Source organism: Chamaea fasciata, unplaced genomic scaffold (genome assembly GCF_029207755.1).
Source record: "Chamaea fasciata isolate MVZ Bird 193981 ecotype frontalis unplaced genomic scaffold, bChaFas1.0.hap1 SCAF_24, whole genome shotgun sequence".
In the NCBI taxonomy this organism is placed as follows: Eukaryota; Metazoa; Chordata; class Aves; order Passeriformes; family Sylviidae; genus Chamaea; species Chamaea fasciata.
Window position 1 is genome coordinate 519,693 of NW_027094109.1, and position 20,374 is coordinate 540,066.

General features: G+C 45.5%; 1 protein-coding gene across 3 annotated transcripts in view; it reads left to right on the forward strand.

Annotated features, from left to right (window-relative positions):
• ARHGAP32 (Rho GTPase activating protein 32) overlaps positions 1-20,374 on the forward strand; it is a 216,407-nt gene that overhangs the window by 25,566 nt on the left and 170,467 nt on the right. Inside the window, exons 3-4 of one of the 3 annotated variants that reach the window (XM_066203624.1) lie at positions 820-936; positions 6,375-6,581. The exons of 1 other annotated variant lie outside the window; for it this stretch is intronic. In XM_066203624.1, the coding sequence (XP_066059721.1) occupies positions 6,550-6,581 (32 nt within the window). In that variant the 5' untranslated portion in view covers positions 820-936; positions 6,375-6,549. Of the gene's footprint in view, positions 1-819; positions 937-6,374; positions 6,582-19,852; positions 19,923-20,374 lie in introns of those variants that run through there. One more of the 3 variants, XM_066203622.1, reaches the window with a different exon arrangement.

A 20,374-nucleotide genomic window follows, 5' to 3' on the forward strand; every position in this document is an offset into this window, starting at 1 on the left:
CACAGATGAGAAAAGAGGCGAAATTCCCTCCTGGTACAGCTGCTAAGGAGCTCTTGGGAAGAAAGAGCTGTGGGGAAGTGGGGACTGTGAGATTTTGGTGACGAGGTGCTGCAGCTCTGGGATGATGTTGCCTTGATGAGGGCGTTGAGGTGTAGTGGAGAGTGGAGAGGGAGCTCCATCCACATTCCCATGTGGATGGGAATCCAGGGAACTAGGAGAAGGAGGCAACCAGGGCTGAATATAAAAACCCCCAAAACACAAAGTTAGAAGAAGTGAGGGAAATCCAATTCCCTTTACCTTTATGCATTATAGGAAAGCTGGGTCTGGAGAAATTATTTTTCCCTGCCTCCCACACCCCGCTCAGGAACATCATCTGCAAGTGTTTCTCTTTTCCAGTCTAAAGGAGTACCAGAGGAGATTAGAGCTGTTTTTTCCCTGACTTTAGATAGGAGATCTCTAGGGACATGTCTACCAAACTTTCCAGCCAAGCTTCACTGCTTTCTTCCTTACTTTTCTTATTTTAAATAGATGTCCTCAATATAATTATAAAAGCAACCTAACAATTCAGTTCAGGCACTGCAGTAAAAAAATGACTGTGTGACATGTCTGCCCATTGAAGACACCTTTTAAGTAATGTTCTGAATGTAGATGAGGTTTGGATCTTCCCATTCCTGCTGCTTTTGCAGGGTTGAGCATATGGCAGTGTCAGGTGGGATCAGGGTGACAGTTTCTGGTCCAGCAGTTCCCCTTTGTGCTCACCTCAGATCCCCATGGTAGTTCTGAGCATTCCAAACCTCGTGTATCACCTTGTCTTTACAGCTCTGTCATCAACTAGGGATGAACTCTAGGAAGAGATCTTACTTCTCCAGTGCTTTTTTCCTGTTGTTGTTTTTTGAAGGGAAGGTGGAAGAGGAACCTGTGCAAGGCAGTTGTAAGGTGAGTCACGTACTGTATAAATAGAAGTGCTGAGCACATCAGATAAGCTGCAGCAGAAGTGCTTCAGAGGCAGGAGAGCTGCCTTGGTGAAATAATTGCAGAACTGTGAAGCCTGTGCTTTCAGGCTGCGGCCATGGGGACCTGCACATCAGTTTTTCCTCCCCACAATCCCCCTTCAAGTGCACGTTCATTTAACATTGTAATTAAATGCATTTTAGACCCCTGAAGTTTGAGCAGAGAACACAAGGGGTGGGGATGGCTGCAGCAGAGCTGGGGGTGCTGCACAGGGACTGTGCTGTGCCAGGAGGGAAAGGGTGTCCTGGCCTCTCGGAACTGATGCAGGGATTGTCACGTCATTTACACCTGTGCCTTCGCTCAGGATGAGTTTGGAAGCCCGTGGTGTTATTTCTCCAGTTTCCAATGATTTGCAGTGTAGAGTAGGACAGTCCTTGACTTCCTTGGCAGTGCTGTCTGCAGAAGAAACATCTGGCAGTCTTTGGGCCCCTTCACTCGGGGTTATTTGAGCACACACAGCCCCTCCCCTGTACTGGGAACAGCAAATCTGTCTTCTTCAGAAGCCTCAGTCTGGTCTCTTCCAGAACACTGAAAGCCTCAAGTTGTCATTGGAAAACCAAGTTTGCCCAAGAAATCAGATGCAGACTGTTTTACATGCAGAGTGTCTAATCTCTGTACCTGATCCCACTGTGGTGTTGAGCAGCTGAAATCCCATGGTGATGGAATCTATTCTTGATGTAATTCCCAAGTTTTTGTGTTCTCGTTTAATTTGTTACTCAGTCTTTATTTCAGTCATCTTGGACGTACACTGGCATAAAGGAAGCTGGCTCTTACGGAAAAGGAAGATTCAGGACTGTACAAATCCTGGCAGAGTTGGGTCTTCACTTATTTCCATGACGAGGAACCTGGTGATGCCTGTGCAGTTCCTTTTCTCCAAAGCTTCGCTTGCTCCAGGCCAGCTGCCTCCATGTGGCCTGTCAAGGTTTATCAGCCATTCATCCTTAATCACTGGGAAAACTGATCAGGGTGTTGTGAGTAACTGAGGGTTCTGAAAATCTCCCTCCTGCACAAGAACTGCAGTTCATGGACTTTAAAAATAAGCTGAGACAGTCTGGCAGGTACTTGCTTGTTCAGGCAGTCGCACACAGAGAATTCAACTGAATCCACCCAAAGTGAATTGGGCAGGAGTCCAGAAGTTCAGTCACAGCCAAGGTGTCCTACCAGCACTTCCGAGGAATGCCATGGCCAGGTGTCTGCCTTGGTGCTGCATTGAATGCATTTCAGCTCCAGGATGGCTTTCTTCCTCATCTCTTTTCCCTCCAGACTTCACACCAGGCTGGGTGCATTGCTAACAGCTCTTGAAAAGCCTGTTTGCCTCAATAATCTGATCAAGGAGGAAGAGAGAGATTCTTTCCCTTTACTCTTTCAAGAAAAAAAGAGGAGCCTGTCTCACTATTTATTGCTGGGCTCCCTTTGTTTTTTTAACTAGGCCAGCACTAAAAATGGAAGTGAAGATCCCAGAAATTTCTTTTGATTAGCTGCAAGTTTGAAGAATGATGTGCAGGGGAGAAGCTGGAGGAACACAGGCTACTGAGGATGCTGGAAAACACTGAATAATCCATTTGGGTCCTCAGATGCCACATAAAGTAGGAGCTCACGACTCCAAATATGAAAACAAAATTAGTCTCCCAGTAATATGGGCACTTTTTTATTACTTTATTGGATTTCTCTTTTTTATTGGCTTATGTTAAAGTGGCATTTCAAGCCTCTGTTGGAATACATGGGCTGTATATATTGCTTAATTTCATCAGCCTTTCTGGAAAGAAGCACTGGGAGAAGAGCAGTGTTTTCTCCTTTTTGTGAGCTCTAGTTTATTTTTTTTCCTCTCCCTCTTCCTTCTTCCTCTGTTTTCTTTTTCCTGTAGGAGTGTCATGATATCCAACAAAGATAAAAACATATAAAAATGAATCTTACAGAAACGTAATTTGAAAATTTGGATCCTATTTTTAAAGATTCTTTATTACATGCACTGTGAGACACCCAGGAGAAATTTTTAAGGAGATGGTTACTGGCTTAAATATTCAATAGGATTGTTTATTTGATGATATAATAATTATTATTACTTTTATTGTTATTATTCCAAAACCCCTTGCATCTAGATCAAGGCACAAGAAAGAGCCAAACCTCTGTCCAGCACTAAATTTTGGTTTTGCTTTCATTAGTGACAACAGTAAGATTGGCGTGAAAACAAAGTCTGAATTTATATGGTAGCAATAATTCTGGAGGAGCAGAGGAGGAATTCCGGCTATTTGGTTGTTACCAGGAATGTGACTCAAAATAATTCTCCAGAATGTGATTACTTGTAGTACTCTCATATATAGCCCACCTAAAAGGGCTAAATTAAATACTGCCTCACTTGACAGGAAATCCATAAAGGTTTTAATTTGAGATCTGTGGCTAAATCAGTGCTCATTGTGTCCCTTGCCCAGGAATCCAGTCACAGCAAGGATAACATTTTCATTAGTCTGCTTTAAAAGCTTTAGTTTAGATAAAAAGGAAATCTTGTGCCAGTAGATGGGCTGTGTGACAGGACTGAAGGCAGACAAGGCTGATGCACCACGTTGGCTCGTGTACGCAGCACTTTGTGCACTTCATTGTGCATCTTCCCGAGGGAAAACACTGCCTGGCACAACTCGAGTGTTCCAGGACTCCGTGCCAGCCCTGAGACTGTGGCTCCTTCCCTGGAGCTGGGCTGGGCTCCTGTGCTTTGTCGTGGCAGGCAGAGACTCCTCAGCTGCACCAGAGTCTGAGCTCAGCTCTGCTACTGCCTTCGAACTGAGAAAACCTCTTTTCAATCTCCAGAGGTGATCAGACATTACTTCCGCTGCCCCAGGAACCTTCTTGGAGGAGATTTTGTTAGAGACAGGTTATATTGCTGAATGCATCAAATCCATCAGTTTGTCTGCTGTGTAGGAACTTCAAATCAGGAATATTTGTAGCTACTTTGCTTCTTTACCTGTCTTTCTTCTGCCTGTGATAGTAAAATTATGCCAAGGGATTTTTATTTTCTTTGTAATAACTATTTCTGTGTTTTTTCTGCTTTGGAAGCAATGTTGGGAAATCATTTGGGCATCAGGCACTGGGATTGAGATTGCTGAGGAACATGACTTACTGGTTTCAAACTTCTGCCTAAAGATATATTTGGAAACATTAGTTTAGTTGGTGGTTCACCCAATGGGTCACTTTTAACCCATCTGACCCTTTGAAAATCCTATTCTAGGCATGAAATAGAAGTTCTGTTCCTGTGCGGAACTTCAGATTGTGGCACATTGTTGGTTTAGAATTAACCTTGTAACAGGGAGCTGTGGATCTCAATCCTGAAAATTGACCAGGGATAGTTTGGGTTGGGAGGGCCCTTAAGGCCCATCTCATTGCACCCCTGCCATGGGCAGGGTCACCTTCCACTGTCCCAGGTTGCTCCAAGCCCTGTCCAACCTGGCCTTGGACACTTCCAGGGATGGGGTGGCCACAGCTTCTCTGGGTGGAATAGAAACATAAAAGGCAGCAATTCTGTAGCTATAACCCAAGCTACCCTGGGAGAGGGACCTTGCCCCAGAAGTGTCAAGGAAGGAAAAGGCATCTGGATGTGCTGGTTCTCAAGGGTGTGGGGTTGCACTTAGAGAACCTGCCTAGTTGCATTTTTCCATAAATTATGATGCTTCAGCATGCCCAAACCTTTCTTTCTGCAGTGTCTGCTCTCCATTTAGAGGCAAGCTTTTTCTAATGCTTTTAACTTCTGCTGTTGTTTGGGTTGCGTGTTTCTTTTAATCTCTTTCTTGTTAAAAAATGTTTTCTCCTTTTTTCTTTTCTCTTCCTCAATATATCTTCCCCCCCTTTTCATTCATGCACAAGGCCTCTCTTACTAAAAATCTTTGTTTCTCCACCTTTTTTGCATGTTGCAGGTTACTTTGTCATGGGGTGGGAGTGAGGGACAGCAAGAAAAAAAACGTGGCAATCTTTAGATCTTTATTAAAACCACACTCAGTAAAACTTAACATTTTTAGAAATGCTTTCCCTGAGCAACTGTCACTTCCAATGTTCACTTCTCTAGTCAGAAAGGCATTTTGCGTCCCTTTCATTTTCATAATCTTCATTTAAATGCAGCTCCTTGAACTCTACGAGTGATAACTGGACACATAATTTACTAGTTCTGGAATGCTGTGTGTTTGGCACTAACACAATTGGAATGCTGTGAGTCCTCCTTTTTGATCTGGAAAAGATGTGTCTGATCTGGAAAAGACGTGTCTGAGCTTTTCTGTAGTGATTTAAAATGACGGGGATGGTCTTGCTTTTAATTTGCAAATATTGGGTCTTCTTGCAGGTAAGTCCTGTATATAACCTATGTATAAGGTTATATATTGAAAGCAAATCCATAAGCAAAGCCGATCATTTGGAGAGCCTGCAGTGAGCATTAGAAGCCTGAGAAATAAATGTGTTCTGTATGTAACTGTGTTGCAGTGAGTAGAGTTTAAATTTTCTTTCTTTTATAAGATCCTGATTTTTTTAAGCTTACTGCACGTGTTTAGGGTTTTTTCCTAATTTCATTTGTAAAATTATTCTGTGTTTCCCAGATAATAGGGCACAGAAAAAAAACTATTTCTGCCACAGCAGATCAGAGGCCCTTAGCAGAGGCACCAGCTCTGCCACCAGTTCTGGTTCACAATTGCAGCCCTTGGGCATGAAGTTGTCAGAAACATCCAAGTAATCATCTTATGTGCTTGAAATCTATCTGGTGCTTCCCAAGATTCAACCCTGAAGAGTTGTTGGCAGGGTTTGTTTTCACGCTGGGAATATGAACATATTTAACAGTTTCATCATAGCGCTGATCCTTTACAACAAGTTTCATAAGTCCCCCATGGAGTGGTCACAGAATGGCAGGATCAGGTTGGATCTAGGTCGGAAAAGCCCTCCCAGGCCATCGGGTCCAACCTGTGCTCAATCCCCACCATTCTCTCGCCCCATGCTTTTGGGTGTTGGTGCCAGTGGGGATATTCTAGTGATGCTTTTGACCCAGGATAAATGTCCATCTGCATAGTCAGGTTTGAAGATGTATTTCTGTTTGAAAACATACATTTTTTTGAGAGGTGTGCAGAATTTTTATTTTGATGCTGTTATTTGATGCTGTTTATTCAAAGAGCAGTCTCTAAATCTGTTGTGGGAAATGTGCACTTTTTTTATAAAAATACCCACCTGTAAATATTGATTATGGTGACTTCTTTGCACCAAATTACAGTGTTCCTCTGCCAGGGCATGAGTCACCTGCCACCCCCCAGTTGTCACCCAGGAGTCTGACACTCGTGTTTCTTTTTATAGGTTTGACTTAAACATAGTGACTTACTCATTTCCCTCCATTGCTCTTTCAGAAAATGAGTCTCAAGACGTCTTAAAAGCTATGTGTGGATTGTTGAGACATTAAAAAGGGAGAGCCCTTTCTTCCTGGAGAGAAATCAGAGGTGTTGGGTTTGAGGGGTCTCCGGTGGGACAGGGCAAATGGGCACAAGTGATTCCACGTGATCTGCGTGTGTTCCCCTGGGAACAATGGACTTACCTTGCCGTGTCACCCTGTGCAGGTATTGTGGGGAGTTGTGTGTTGCTCACAGTAGTATGTGCTGTGTGGGAGCAGCAGTTGGTGCTCCTATAGTTGGTGCAGGAGCTCTGCCCTGGTGCAGGTCTGATCTTCAGCTGCCCATGATTTACTGAAGGCTTCTCTGCTGACGCATAATGTGCTGCTCTGCTACACTGTTTACAATTATCTTATGTTGGGTTGAAGGAAGCACTAATTTCCTTTCACGGTCTGTGAAAAAAATTGTTACCTGTTTGGTTTCTGCGAGTGCTCAGGGGTGAGCTCCAAGGGCTTATTTTGGCTCAACCAAACGTGCAGGAGATTGTCTGCCTTTCTCAGTGGCTCCACGTGATGATTTTTCTTCCTCCTGCTTTACTGAGGAAGAGGAATCTGTATCGGTGAGCCAGAGGGATGGGGAGACAGAGCTGGGACTTTGGAGACCTGACTGATATCCTGCAGTAATTAACTGTGTGGTCAGACAGGTCATTTAACGCCCCATTCCTTCCTTTCTTCTCTGGCTTTTCTGTGCAGACTCCTCAGTCTGGTAAATGTTTCTGCTGGAACTGGGGAGTTCAATCAATGCTGGGACTGCAGAGTTCAGTCAATGCTATGACTCCCAGACACAACTGGAACTAACTCACTGAAAGGAAAAGTGCGTTTATTTGCTTTCTTTAATGATAGTAATCACTCAGGTGCTGGTATCTTATCATGTATTCTCTTCTGATTTACTGACATCATTTGTCCTGAAGTATTGATGCTGTTGAGCCCTCATGTCCACGGAACAGATGCTGGAGATCTGTTTAAAATAACTGGCAATGGATGTCTAAGAAATCCTGTCCCAGTCCCCCTGAAAGACTGAGGGGTAAGCCTTGAGCCAAGGTTCAGGTAGTGCTTTTCAGGAAAAGCTTGTATTTAGCAACTTACGTTGGATTCCGTCTCTTTAATCTGTGAAGATTTTGATTTATGCCAGCAGTATTTCTTTATGAAATAATGAATGTGAGGTTGTGAACCAGAAGAGAGGGCGGCCCGACCAGCAAGGTGGCTTTAGGGGAATGTTAACTTTCCCATATTTATGATGTTACAGAGGATGCAAACAAAGTGTTCTCTTTTGCTCCTCAGGCTGGGTTTGTCTGCAGTCTCTTTTCCAAGATCAGCATCCTCTCAAGCACTGTTCACAAGCCTTTAACTCCAAGCAGTCACTGAGATGTGTGTTTAAAAGTCTATGCATGACCAACTGCAGCAAGGCAGGCAACAGTGGAGCATCCTTATGGATCCTTTATCTTGTACTTGTAGGAGGGTCTTGAATCACGATTTGGGAGCTTCAGGTTGTTGACCTGAACTCTGGTGATTTAAGCTGTTACCATTAAATCTGTGATAACCCCTTGGGGGGTGTGTTGATTTGGCATGGCCTGGTTTTTGGTAGCAGTGGGGGAAGAAACCCCAGGGAGGGGGTGGCACAGGGGTGGCTTCTGTGAGAAGCTGCTAGAAGCTCCAACCATGTCCAACAGAGCCAACCTCTGATGGCTCTGAAGATGGATACGCTGCTGGCCCAATTAGAGACGTTGCTAACGCCTCTGTGATGACATACTTCAGAAGAAAATCAAAACAGCACTTGCACAGTTTTTTCCCGAGGAGTGGGAAGGTGCCGTGGCCACCAGTGTGGCCTGTGGTGAGCCTTGCCTGCCTGGCCGCCACGCTGTGGGCAGAAGGATGGTGGTGGTGGCTTCTCTCTCCTGGCACCCCGCATGAGGAGAGGCATTAAATAATGCCAGCCCCTCGGCAGTGGCACTACCCGTGCACTGGTGGTGGGGCCACGTGGCCGACGGCGAAAACGCGGCAGGCGACTCCCCTGTGCGGAACCTGGATGAAATCAACCTCTTGGCACCGCGGGATCTGCAAGAATGTTTGAATTAGTGGAACCTGTTGACAATGGTACCTACGGGCTGCAGTTTTTCTTCTAGTCAGAGAAGACAAGGAAGTGAAGACATGTGAGGGAAAGCAACACGGCGGCACCAAGGTCAGTGGCAAAAGCAGGAGAGGAGGTGCTCCAAGCGCTGGAGCCGAGATTCCTCTGCAAGCCGTGGTGACGACCGTGGTGAAACAAACTGTCCCCTTGTAATGCATGAAGTCCGTGGGGGATGCAGACATCCACTTGCAGCCCATGGGAAAAGTGCTCCCACTGGAGCGGTTGGATGCCAGAGAAAGCTGTGATCCAGTGGGAGACCCAAAGAAAGAGAGAAGGCCCTGCTTCCAGAAAGAGACAGAAAAGGTTCTTTCTTCCAAACTAGAGCAGCCTAGCACTGCATCCTGTGGACCAGTGACCCACATCACAACAGTTTCGGGAAGACTGCCTGTGGGAGAGACCCCACGGCATAGCAGAGGAAAGACTCCCCTCCCTGAGTGAACAGAACAAGATTTCAAGTGATGAACTGACCAAAACCCCCATGTCCTGTCTTCCTGTGCTGTTGGTGGGAAAGGGTGGAGGGGGGGAAAGATGTTTTAAAGGCTTATTTTACTTCTCATTATCCTCCTCTGACTCTGGTAATAAGAAATTTACTTCATACCTTTAAATTTGAACATATTTTGCCCTTAGAATGTTTTCTCGCAGTCCTTACCTCAACTCATGAACCCTTTGTTGATTTTTTCCCCCGTCTCTGCTCAGTTGTAGCAGAAGAAAGTTGTGGGTCCCTAGCATTTGGCCAATGTCAAACCATGATGTGTGGGGAAGGAGTGGTGATAATTGTAAAAATACCACCTTTTGCTGAGTGAAATATGTCCAGTGTATGTTAAAAGAGTATTGCATATGTGTAAAATACTGGGTTTTCCTCATAACTAATTGATCAGCTGCTACATTGTGTGAATATGGAGTGTAAAGGGCTGTGCTTAAAGTAAAACGCAGCCTTACTGCAGAACTGTGAGCATGAAGACAAATAGTACACGAAATCCTCAGTTCCTTCGAGTTAGTGAGAAAATGCTTTAAATCTGTTTTGCAGTTTGTGTTTAATTTTAGTTACCTTTGGATATGGGGATGTTTAGAAGTGTTACATCGTAGAGACAGGAGAGACTGGGTTTTAAGCTGCTGTTTTTACACCTTGCGTGCTCATGACATTCTGGAAACTGAATGTGGAAGCAGCTTTTTAGCCTGGTGTGGACAATTCCAAGCTTTCCTGCTGCGTGTTCTGCAGGGCTGCTTTGTGGGCCAGGTGGCCAGGGGTGCCCAAGCCTTGTGAACCAGCCTGGCTGAACTTTCCTGACTCTGGCGTAAATTGCACTGGACACACCTTGATATTTATTTCCCAGACGTATTTTTGGAATATCTTACAGCTTGTATTTCTAATAAAAACAGCTTGTTTTTCTAATACGTGTGCTGAGCAGCTTGTGTTGTTCCCTTTCCCACCAAACCAATAATGAAATTCCAGAATGTTTTGGGTCAGGAGGGATCTTAAAAGCCCATCCCATCCCATCCCACCTCCTGCCATTGGCAGGGACACCTTCCACTAGACCGTGTTGCTCCAAGTCCCATCCAGCCTGGTTTTGGAGACTTCCAGGAATGGGATTGGTAGGAATTCTGGCCTGGGGAGCAGGGCTGGACTATCCTTTTCTGTGTGTCCTTTTTCCCTGGCCATTACATGTTGATGTTTTCTGGCTATAACACACACCCAGGCTTCTCACATGGTGTTCTCCATGCAAAACTAATGAAAAATTTTCTAAAAGACTCCCCAGGCTCTTTCTCTACTATTTTCCTGGTGCTTCATAGGTTTATTATAGCTTAAAATGTTTAGATTATACCCATAAGGAAAGCAATTAACAAAAATCTGTGCATCAATGCATTATAATGAGAGAAAATTAGATTTGTCTTTCATCTTTTTTTCTTTCTGTTTCAGAAAAAGTGTAACCTCCTTCATGCTCAAAACAGCCATTTTATTGTCATTTAACTGTGTGCTATGTTAAAAAGCTTTCCATGGTGTTAAAAAAAATCCCAGCTGTACTGTGAGAAAATGCAGAACTTATCTTTTAACAAAAAGCATTTATGTCCAGTTTTTAACAAAAGCAGTGATTTTTCATTAAAAGATTAGGATAAAAATGCATTCTGTGCTTGCTTTGTGTATTTTTCTGACTGGTAGCCAGAATTGATCCTTACCTTGGAACATCAGAGGATGAGCTAAAGCTTGGAGCTGCACTGGTTTTCCTTGGGGGTAGGAGCAGGAGCAGCATTTCTTGCTTTGCAACATTAGTGTTATGTAACATAAGATCTACATTTCCATGCATTATCCTCTTCTCCAACATTGAAACACAAACATACCCCCCCGCCCCCGCCCAGTGACAGCAGAACCATCCTCTCCTTGGGGTCTCAGTGATTTCCTTCTTCTTGATGCAGAGTGAATGTCAGAATGAGAGACACCAAGTGACGGTTTCCATGAATATTACTCGAGCCTCATAAAACTGAATATTCATGTGTTTATAGCACTAGAATGGAGGAGAATTTGCAGATACAGAGTTGTGGCTGACCAAATAAATGCCCTGCAGGCCAAGATAAGGTTATGCCTGAACAATGAGAGATTTCAGCTGTACTTCAGGACTTCCTGCATGTTGCATTTCTGTCCTGTTGGCTCTTTCTCTGTGTTGAGGCAGCACCTTCTGTGAAGGACAAACTCCACAGCTCATTTATTTGGGGTGTTCCAGCGACTTGTGTTTGGAAGTAGTTGGTGCTCCAGTGCTGGGCGTAGTCACAGGCTCTTCCAGAGGGTTCTGAACACTCCTATCCATGCTGCTGTGTTTTCTCTGGACTTTTCTGAGCTTGCTGATTTTCTGTGTAGCTCCAGCCCTTCCCAAGGCTGTGAGAGTCACATCCAGGTATCAACAGTATTCCAAGTCATTCCTGAGCTTCCAGTGTAGCTCCCTCCTGGCTTTTATTTATTTACCTCCCAAAAGCCCTGATACCTTTGCACAGCTGGAAAAAGCCTTGTATAAAGGTGAGTTCCCAAAGTGAGGTGACCTGTGTGATGCTGCTTGACACACAAGCTTTAAATCCAGGTTTATACCAAGAATTTCCTACTTTGCTCTCCCAGTCCTATCCTGCAGCGCAGAACTGTCTGGATTTTGTGTGAGACACTGAGCTGATCCTTCCTGCTGCTTCTCCTGTGTCTCCCACTTTGACAGTGTTGTGTGTTGTCTCCCTTCAGCAGTCCCAACTGATTTAACTGGATTTCTTTCCCTTTTTCAGCTTTCAGACTTGCTGCAGAGCAGGGGAGAGACTGTCGCCTGTGTTGTGCTTGGAGAGGGAATGCTTTGCATAGCCATTTTTCCAGAGCCGAGAAAATAAATCTCTATTAGCATAGCAGTCTATCCTTTGTCTGGATAAATGACCTGAGAGAGCAAATCCTGTACTTTGTCAAGTGTTCTTGGTGTCAAGGTGTCAAGACACCTTGTGTCAAGACCTCTGGATAACTGATTTAACTTTGGCTGGATTTTGTTAGCATTTCATTTGCCCATCAAATCTGTGGGCATAAAGTGTTGATTTAGGGGCACTAGAAGGACAGTGTTAAAACTAAAACCACGCGGTGTTCCTCAGCTTTTTCCAACCTCTCTCCATAGGTTTAAAAATTGCAAGACTTGCTTGAAAAGACTTGATTTTTAAATTGTAGCAGCATAGAGTCGTTTCTTAAAAAGCAACGCTTGGGAAAGGAGATACACGACATTTTGTAATAATGAAGGAGTGAAAGAATGGAAAGAAAAATATGGTTAAGAGGTTGTGGAAGGGCTGAAGTGACAGCAGGACAGTGAAGGATGTGAGTGGGAAAGCAGGGTGATAAGGTGATAAGGTGGAGAGCAGGAAACAAAGGATGAGAACTTGAAAAAGACAAAGCACTTGAGTAGGAACCTGATGAAGTAAAGCAATGAAGAGATGTGAAGAGCAGGGCAAAGTGAAAGTTGGATGTCAGGTTTTGGGGCATTTGATATGGCTTAAAACATACTTAAGTAGAGGAGGAACGATTCTGAAAATATCTTCTAATAATATGAGAGCAAGGCAGAGGTCATGAGGAGTCATTTAGAGATGCTTTCCTGTGCAGTCGTGTCTGTGTGGAATCCAGCTTCAGTCAAATGAAGCTTCCTGAAGGATTCACAGACTCACCTCCTGGGATGAATGCCCTGACTTCCCCATCAGCCCCAAATCACTGATCTCTGAGGAAACAGTGCACATTCTTTCATGGGTTAATGTGGAGAACTTGGCATGCCTTGCACTGAGTGCAAGTTCTTGGGAGGGTTACACAGGCAGTTTTGAGGAATGTTTGAGTAATCACTACTCTTCTTGACTTTCAGCTCCCTGCTTTTCACAGGGAGGACATCAGCACCATCCTTTACTAGATTAAGTACGTGGATGCTGAATGTGGAGAAAGAAGCTTTAACTGCCTGCACATGATTAGAAAGAATAGAACTGAGAGAGTGTACAGATGGAGGTACTTAAACCATGGTATCTGCTAACTTTAATGTCTGAACAGGCAAAACTATAGCCCTGTTTCAGAGAGGGTCTGTCAGAGTGAAAGGAGAACGATAGCTGTGATAAGAGCAGGCAGTGACACAGAAGACAGAAATTCTCTCTTTCTCTCTTCGCAACTGTCTTGGGGGACATTTTAAATAACAGCTTTCATCCAGGAGGGGACTGAGGTGAGATAGAGGCAGAATTATTGCAAGAGCTATTACAGTGTATTCCTGTGAGTCAAATCATGGTTCCCTAATATAAAACCAGAGCAGCTCATTGCCAGCTTTACACCTGGGGAAAAAGCAAACTGGAGTCCTTTGTAGGACTGTGTATTTAGACAACGAGTGCCTGACGGCTGCACCAGAGATGCTTAATGCAATTCCTTGCTCTTCCACAAGGGAAGCTCCCTGCTGTGCAGGTGTGGAGTCGGATTACTCCTGATGCAGAGGAAGGACTGTGCAATCCCATGGGATACTTTCCTGCAGCCTAAAGGTGCACTGCTCTGGGTGGTCTGGACTGTCCACAGTGCTCACAACCGACACACATTTTTCAGTTCATATGGCAAAAGAGAGAGGATCAGCTTGTACTTAAAGAGCGGCTGGGCTGAAAAGGGTCTTGGGGAAATGTGGAATGATGCTCAGAAAAGAGAGGGATGGACAGATGGGGGAAGCATTTGAAATTTTTCAACTTCTGTGCAGTCTCCTCTGGTTATAGATACATGGATGCTCAAATGACTTGCAAGATGTTTTTTCTGGTTCCTTGCTGGTGCAGAGCTCTTGCTCTGGAGAAGAGGCTGCTCTGTGAGTTGCTGCCTTTTGGGGGCCAGATGCTGTTACCTGGGGGAGCTGTGACCTGGAGGCAGTGGAATGTGTCTGTGCTGCTGCCATTTGATCTGTTCCCCCAGTGCTTGGACTTGGTTGCTTTCCACCACATTCACTCTCAAACTGTGGCTCTCCCTTATGGGCCCCTTCTGTCATCCAGCTTTGATGAACAGAGTTTCCCTCTTGGCCATAAGTCTTAAGGGTGGCAGAGCTCTTCACAGCAGTGTCAGGAGCTCAAACACCTTTTCTCCCCGAGTTGCCTCTGCTTCTCCCAGCTGCTGAACCTGCTCCTATTTTCTCCAAGGCTGAAGAAACCCAGACCTTGTGTATGATAATTACTGTGCTTGCTTCCCTCTCTCACATCTCTGCTCTTCATCCCTCAGGAGTTTTTCTTGGCCTCGTAGCTTATCTTGTACTTTCTCAAGGCTCGGTGAGACAAGTTTTCAAGGCTTAAGCCAGGTGGAAACAAGTCCAAGGAACGAGCTGCTCCCGAGCAGCCATGACACTGATGATCTATTTCTCTATAGTGAACTTGTGAAAATGTAAATTTTTAACAAAGCTTGCCATTTCCTTTGCACTGCAGAGTTCTCTTTTGCCATGCCTAAGATGCTTTTGAGGGGATACGTCTGAGTGTTTGCTCATTCCCTGAGGGCTGGTGCTGAGGGACTATGGACCGTGCTGAGCAGAGCAGGTGGATCACACACGGAGACACACCTTGGGCACAGCACCACAGGACAAGCACATGCTTGTCCTGAGCAGCAGCTTGCTCAGACTTTGGGGGAGGAAGAAAGGCAGTGTGGGAATGCTGGAATTACTCATCTAGTTGCTCCGCAAGGCTGGTTTCCCTTTACCCTGGAATAAGGTTTTGCTTACAGTAAGTTGCAGGGAGTACATGTTTCTTTTTCTGGCAGGGATTCCACCAGTGAAGATTGTGGTTCATGACTTAAAAACACATGCTGTGTGTGCCATGCAGGACTTGGAGCCAGGCAGAGGCTCCTTAGCTTCCTCTTTGTGTGCTGTGTCTGGTCTGAAGTCTGAGTGTCCTATTGGGGCTTGACACTTGTGCATTTTATAATGCAAACTCAAGAGAAAGGATCTGAGTTTTCAGTGTGGTTTTGACTCTGGAGTGTCAGCCTTTGCAACATTAGGGCTGTGCCACGGATTGTGCCAATGTCTTTGCACAGGTACACCACCTGATGACTCAGCCTTGCGCAGGTTTTAGGAGGGGGAGGTGGGACACTCTGTTCCATGTGTTTGCTTGGCATCTCTAGCAATGACTGTGCTTCTGAGTGTTCCTTTTACAGCCTGTGTTGTAGCAAAAACTGCATCTGACACCTTTAAACACAAGTCTTGGTTGGGAGCTTAAGATGTCCCACATTAGGTACCCAGTGTGAATGGAGCTTGGTCTCCACATCCCAATCCATCCTTCTGCTGTGAGGTGCCTGCAGGGCTGGGTTTTCACTGAGATTCCGAACTGTTTCTCCTCTCCTTCCCCTGGTAAACACATACACTCTGAAGTTTTTGAAATCAGTGACACACCTGCAGCAGATTGGTGCAGGAAGGAGTTCAGCAGGACAGAGGTCTGGAGATGCAATAACTGTCCTGGAGGTGCAATAATGGGTAAATGGCCCTTAAGATGATTAACTGGGAGATGTGCAGCAGTGGCAGGACGCTTCTATTTAAAGTAGAGCCTTGGGCGTAGCTCTTGCACAGGAGAATGTGCAGGAATGTCCCTCTGGACAGGGAATGGGAGGTGCCTGCTCAGCACTTTTGCCTTCATATGGGAGCACAGCTGCAAACAGCCCTTCAGAGGCTCATCCAGACCTAGCTGTGCCTGAGAAGCCTCTGATGTGGGCACAACTTGAAAGGCTTTCACATATGTTCTGTCAGTCACAAAGTGCAGCCTGGTTTTCTCTTTCTTGTGCTGTGATTCACCGAGTCCTTCTGGTATAAAACCACCATTTTTCATACAAAATTACATTAAACAGGCCCTGAACAATTGCCCTCTGTGGCTGGGGGAGGCAAACGTCCTGTCATAGTCCTCAGGAGAGAGCAGTTTGTGACCTATATCATTAATTAGCAATGAAATAGTTCTCAGCTTGGGCAAGCAGCAAGATTTTCTTTTAAATATTTTAGTTTCTTAGTCCAGCAGTCCAATTGGTCTTTGTTTCCAGAACTTGCTTCAGTGCAAGCACCGCAGCTAAAACTGTGGTTGTAACATACCTTGTAAGAATGATAGTGCTTCAAATAATTTACTCAAAAATTTGTATATCTTAACATGGAACTATTTTCACATTAAACTAATTTACTTTTGGAAAAAAAAGCGATCCTACAGTGTTTTATCATGCATACATTATTATTGGCAATCCATTTTTAATGAAAAATTATGCAAAGAGCAAGGGAGGAAGGCTTGTAGCATCCTTGGTCTTTCTCTGCCTAGATCGAAAAGGTTATACTTAAAATCCTCTCTTGCTTGGCACTTCTGTCTTCTTAAATGGAATAGTGTTTAAACTCAGAGAAACTATCAAAGGTGGAAGGAGAGTACTGGCAGAGGTGAGAAGTGGTAAAGAATTGCATAATCCTGTTCCTTAAGTGGTTGACAGAAATTTCTGTTAGGAGAGAATCGTCTGAAACAGAAGTTGCTGTTGCAGCTTCCCAAAATTTATTTAGGTGGTAGAAAGCTGAATCATTATGTAATCAAATTATCCGTGTTAGCTCTATCAACCTGAAGTTAAATAAATTGGTCTATGGGTGCAACCATGTCATTGAGCAGCTTTCCAGGTTGGAGATTTGTTTTGAATTTGATTCTCAGCCACCCCCTCTTACTCCAAGGATTTAGAGGTGAAATTTTTCCCAGCCAATTGCTAATTTAACAGCAAGTTAGTGCTTGCAGTTAGTGATACTTCTCTGCTCTGCTCTCCTAATTGAAAAAACGGCAACAAACCCCCAATTTGAGTCACACTTTTTAGTTTTCTTGTTGTGATAATTCAAGCCCTAAATAGAGGGAAAGCAAACCTAGCTGGAGAGAGATCTTGTCTGCATTAGAAAAATGATCCATTTCTGTCAAAACTTACCTCCAGCAGAAAGAACGCAGCTCATGTGCAGGAAACCTGTGAGGTTTCATCAAACCACAGCAATTTTGAGCCTGGTTGTCTAAGAGATGTCTTCAAGACCTTTTTAAATGTAACACGTGGACATGGACAGTGGTGTTCCTAGTAACTGGTGACTTCCAGCTAGCTGTGAAGCAAAATCCTTATTACTGTTTAGCTGTGCAGTCCCAAGCTCTGGCCTTGGAAAAAGGCTGTGCTGCCCTGAAAAATGTACAGATGAAGAGCAAGAGAGGCTCTGGCCTTGGTAGGTTTGCAGCTTAAGTGCAGGAGAACAGGTAGCTCTGGGTGAGGAGAGAGGAGCTGGAGGTGGGATCTCAGCATGGAGACACGGGAAACAGCAGCAGGGCACAATCCTCTGCGGTGCCCCCAACACCTGCCTGTGTAGGGAGTGCGTGGCTCAGTCTCTGCACCGAAGTGCACCTTCTCTCTGCTTGTCATAGGTTCCGGGTGGTTGGAAGAGTCTCATGGAGCTGTAGTGAATACATTTCCCTAATTTTCCCCCCCCCAGCTATTTCTACTCCTTTAGAAGGTAGCAGACCTTAAGCTGTGGCAGATGCTGTGTGGACAGTGTCTGTTGTGCTTTTATACTTGATCTTCTGAAGTGACAGCTTTGGTTTTGCTTTGGTTCTGTTTCATTCGGCATGGATTGAACACTGTTCACCAGGAACTGTGGAACTGGGATTTAGCCTCACTCCTTTAAGCGGAGGTTTCTCTTCTCTCTGTGATCACCTTAGGGTGCAGTATTTTATTGTAGTACACTTGAGTGGAGAATTTCCCCAGGGTTTCTCACGCTGTGTTCTCATTCTGTTGTTGCTTTGGGGTCTTGGACCGCTGGGGACCTCTGCCCTGGCTCTGTCCCCATCACTTCATGCAAATCCTTCACTCCTCAGTGTGCTTCTGTTTTCTCCTGTCTTGGAATTTGAATTAACTTCCCCCACTCAAGTCAGAGAAGTCAAGCCCACCAGTTGTGGTTTATAATCCCCGGGATGAATCCACCCAGTATCCCTTGGTCTCTGTCACTGGGAGCTGCAGCTGAGGGGTCCAGGGTCAGGAAGGGTGTTGAAACAACTTCTGCAGCCCAGCAGCCACTGATGCAAAATTAGAACAGCTTTTTTTTTCCTAAATGGACATGTTGTTTCCAATTAAATTCTTCTATCTTTAGGTTGTCCCATTCCTGCACGTCTGTTTTGGTGAAACAAAGAAAAATTAGCATTGGGAAAGAGGGATTTGGAAAGGATCATTAAGCTTTCTAGGCACAGAACGGGTATAACCTGTTTGACTTTGCTCAGCTTTGCCAAGCTTGAATCTTCTCTGTCTCCTGTAAGTGCTGAGCTCATGCTTGGCCTGGCTGTGTCCTTAGGCATCAGGGCTGATGAAAGGGGTTATTGTCACTCAGTTATACACCATTTAGCAAGCAGCACGATCCAACTATTCCAGACTAAAAAAGAACAGTTATACGGACTGTTCTGTATAATTTGGGGTTGTGCAGCCTCTTCTGTTCAATTTTAAACAAAAAGGTGGTTTTTTTGGAAATCTTTCTGTCTTTCTGAACTTGGTGTCTTGCTGAGTCCAAAAAGCATACAGAATTTCACCTCCTCAAAATCTTTATTTACACTGATAACCCTCAGCATCCTACTGAGTTGAAAGGAGCTATGTGCAAAACCTTTAGATTTCACATGGAGTTTCCATCGGCTGCGGCCGGAAAATATCCAGTATTGCTACAAAGTCTAGCTTGTACCTTCAGGCTTCAGGCAGGAGTAGCAGTGATAACAATGCTGAAAATCTTGAGCCGTTTCACAGAAGTGAGAACAGCTCTGCATTCTGTACCAATACAGGGAGATTAAAATAACTTGATGAAGGTCACACAACAAGCTGATGGCCAAGCCAGGACTGAGGGTCATCCATCATCCAGGCTTTCCTCTTATTTGCTAGACCTCAGTGCCTCGGATGGAGAGCTCGTCATTCTCACTGCTGCACTGCTGGTCTGGTGAAGGATTTCAGTCTTTTAATGGGGTCTGAAAGTTGGGTTGCAATAATTATTTCTCATTTCTGGTTTGGTGTGTGAACCAGAAATTGTCATAGCAGTTTTTACACAGCTCCTTTGTAAACTGGTTGCATAAACAGAGAAATAAATTAAGGCTTACAGGTCTCCTCTGGGAACGCAGTAAATATTACCCTGTTTTCCAAAAGGAGGAAGCAGAACAGCAAACACATTTATGTGATATATCCAAGGTTAACCAGTTGGCAGAACTGGGAATAACTCCTGCTCGTATGGTCCTAACTGGTCACTTGTTTAAGTGTTATTTAGAGGTCGGACCATGCGGAGCAGGTGAAAAGATCCCTGCGTGGATCCGAGGGAGGGGGATGGAGGTGCTCAGAGATGCCTTTTCATCCTGCAGCCGGGAAAGGGTTACAGCTGAAATGCATGTAGCAGCCTCAGGAAAACATGAATCGGTGCTGCTGAGTGAGTGCAGGATGGGAGCCCAGACCCGCGAGCTGCCTTGTACTTTTCCTTTTTAAACAGCCCTTTTTGAGGGGGTTAAACCCGGGGCTCCGGAGCATCGGCAGCGGGGCTGGCGCGGGAGCAGCCCCAGCCGCTGCCGCCTTCCTTCCCCCGGCAGCTCCATCCCGCCGCTGCCGCGGCTCCGTACGTGCTCTGTGTGCTCTGTGTGCTCCGTGCTCGCTGTGTGCTCTGTGTGCTCTGTGTGCTCTGTGCTCTCCGTGTGCTCCGTGCTCGCTGTGTGCCGTACACGCAACATGGAGGGAGGGACCGGCGCCGCCGCCGCCTTCCCCGGCAGCCGCTCGGCCGCGGCCACCGCCGGAGCCGGAGCCGGAGCCGGGGCCGGAGCCGGGGCCGGGGCCGGGGCCGGAGCCGGAGCCGGAGCCGGGGCCGGAGCCGGGGCCGGAGCCGGGAGCGGCCTCGATGGATCGCACAGGTCAGTGCCAGCGATGCCCTCAGGACGCTCCTCCGGGACGAGCCTCCCTTCCCCTCCTTTTATTTTAACCCTCATCAATGGCGTGCTGAGACCGGGTCTCCGAGGAATGGAATTGTTTCACACTTGGTCGGAGCCTAATAAAAACGTAGAGCGGGATTAAGGAAGGCAAGCGTGGGGTTTCCACCCAGCGAATGCGAGCTCATTTTAATATTTTGCTGTATTTAAACCCATGGAAATGACCGTGTGTCTTAAGTGGTTGAGCGTTTGAATGGAGAAAGGTTAATTGCCTGCTTCAGCCACATTACGCTGTGGAGCTCCCACCAGCATGGAGAAAGCAGACAAAGTCTAATCTTGCATCCAGTCCTTTTTGTGACAGCAGTCCTTGAGGCATTTTCGGGTAAAGTGCGTAGAATGCGGTTATCAGCATGGCAGAAAATGCATTTTTTCTATGA